At 53.5% G+C, this 2,243-nt stretch overlaps 1 protein-coding gene across 1 annotated transcript in view; it reads left to right on the top strand.

Annotated features, from left to right (window-relative positions):
* LOC123522175 (lisH domain-containing protein ARMC9-like) overlaps window positions 1-2,243 on the top strand; it is a 10,981-nt gene that overhangs the window by 2,094 nt on the left and 6,644 nt on the right. The window contains exon 2 of the mRNA XM_045294294.1: window positions 771-861. Within this exon, the coding sequence (XP_045150229.1) occupies window positions 808-861 (54 nt within the window). The 5' untranslated portion in view covers window positions 771-807. The remainder of the gene's footprint in view (window positions 1-770; window positions 862-2,243) is intronic.

The raw sequence follows: 2,243 nt of genomic DNA on the forward strand, positions 1-2,243 counted from the left end.
TCCAGGCTCTCTGCCAGGCGCTGGGGCGACAGAGCTGCAGCATGGCCCTCTGCCTCCGTAACTGAGTGACAGGTCTAATAGAAGCGGGTACACGTAAATCTTTTCTGGGGGCAAGCATATGGAAGACATCCTGATGAGGTCAAATGGGGACTCGCTGTGCATGGTGAGGGAAGTGGGAGAGGACATGAAGCAGAAAGTCCAAGCGTCTCATGAGAACGAGGATAGCTGGTCACTGGCTCTTGGCGGGGCCTGATCGAAGGCGAGAGCAGGCGGTGGATGAACTTCTTTCTTCAATTCGTGACTCCCTACACCTTTTCTATCATGTTGTCTGCCACCTAGTACGTTATTTCCCCTCCTCCTCTTTCCCCATCCAAGAATGTTGCTTTCTGCCTCTCTATCGACTGTTGGCCTTTGGAAAACGTAGTGTTGTGATATTGGTCCTCCAGTGTTTAACCTGGGTCTGCTGTGCTCCAACTCCCCCCACGTTCACGTTGCTTGGACATCCTTGTTCTTTATCATCATCGCATAGCACGGTGCCGGACGCAGGTGCCCCATTCTGCTTATCCATGTCTCTGTTGATTCCTTAAGAACCTCAGTTCCATCTGCACCCCCAGTCTTCCCCACCGAGTAGTCTAACATATCCACAGGCTCCAGGGACTAGGCGGTGGATTTCCTCGGGGCCACGTATCTGCCGGCCACCCCCCACCCCCCCTTGGGTGAGGTTCCCAGATGATGAAATGAAAGCTTTCGTCTTGTGTTTTTGCCTCTAGAGATTCTCGCTGTTGTGCCAGTTGCCAGCGACGCTTCATGATGGGAGACATTCTGGCTCATGAATCGGAGTTACTTGGACTAGTAAGAGAGGTAGGTCTCTCCCAACCAGCACCGGCCACCGGGAAAGGGATCGGAAGAACTTGTGTGCGGTCTAGCAGGCAGGGATCTAGCAACTAGAAGGAGTCAACGAGCCCCTTTGGGCAGTGGGGAGTTGATGCTAACAGAAGAAGAACCACTCAGAGCAGGAAGGAGAGTGTGGCTTGGCTTGAAGAATGCCACCAGGTGTGCATATTACGGAGATGAACTGGTGTGTTCTGCTGCGTATGTTGTTGTGGAGGGGGTCCTAACCCACAGCGACCCAGACCTGGTCCTGAGCGCCGTCCTCACAATAGTTCCCCTGCCGAGCCCCCACCACGGCAGCCACTGTGTCCATCCATCTCGTGGGGGGCCTTTCTCTTTTTCGCTGCCCCTCTCCTTTACCACGCATGATTGATGCCCTTCTCCAGAGACCGGTCTCTCCCGAAACGTCCAAAGTACGTAAGACGACGTCTCACAACAAAAATAAACCGTTAAAAAAATCCAAACAACTAGAAAAGGCATATAGACTCCTGATTTAAAAAAAAAAAATGTAGCCAATTCAGAGGTGTTCAAAATTAACTGCTGCTTGACGCAGCAGTGCCCTCTGTTGTTGAGCTAGTGGCTGTCTTTCCAGACTCAGAGGTCCCTGTGAATATTGGAGCCGGGTGCAAGCCCCTCCTTGTTTCTCAGTACAGTGCGCTGCCCGACCCCGACCTGGTGGTCTCTGTGGGCAGTAATGCTGCCCATGGCTTGGCTCCACTGGGAGCCCTTCACCGAGTGGCCTGTTGGAGAATATCGGCCCCCCACCCCAGCCATCTTGCTTGTCTCTGTGCTCACGGCACGCATTGGGGGCGCGAGAGGCAGCTGCTGCCCTGACTGCTGGCTTACTTGTGCCCTGGGCATCTCGAGCCCTGGCAGCGGTTTGAGTGAGGAAAGGGGCTGGTGTGGTAGAGAAGAAACGTTTAACTTTTTCCCTCTCGTAATGACTGATGAAAGTGTATCCAGGAACAGGCACACCTGTCCATCCGTCTGCACACGCACCTTTCTCCGTGAACGTGGACAGTCGATTCCACGTGTGGAGCTGTGTGGCCGTTCTCACCTCCCTGACCGAAGTGCTCCTCAGCCTTCACGGCTCCCTGCCTCCAAGGGGCCTAGCTGGCCTTTCAGGGTGCTCCCGTCACTTTGAGGGGAAGAGGGCCAGTCTGGGAAGCTCACAGGAGCAGTTCTGCCCTGCCCTGTCGGGTCACCACGAGTCGGTGTGTTAATCTGGATTGCCAAGAGAAACAAATTCATAGACACTCCTATGTGATAAGAAAGAGCTTTACATACAAGAGCAATTGAATATTGAGAAAACATTCCTGTCCAGAGCGAGTCTATCAGTCCAATATTAGCCC

Source organism: Echinops telfairi, unplaced genomic scaffold (genome assembly GCF_000313985.2).
Source record: "Echinops telfairi isolate 266 unplaced genomic scaffold, ASM31398v2 ScPeMD7_3;HRSCAF=10, whole genome shotgun sequence".
NCBI lineage: Eukaryota > Metazoa > Chordata > Mammalia > Afrosoricida > Tenrecidae > Echinops > Echinops telfairi.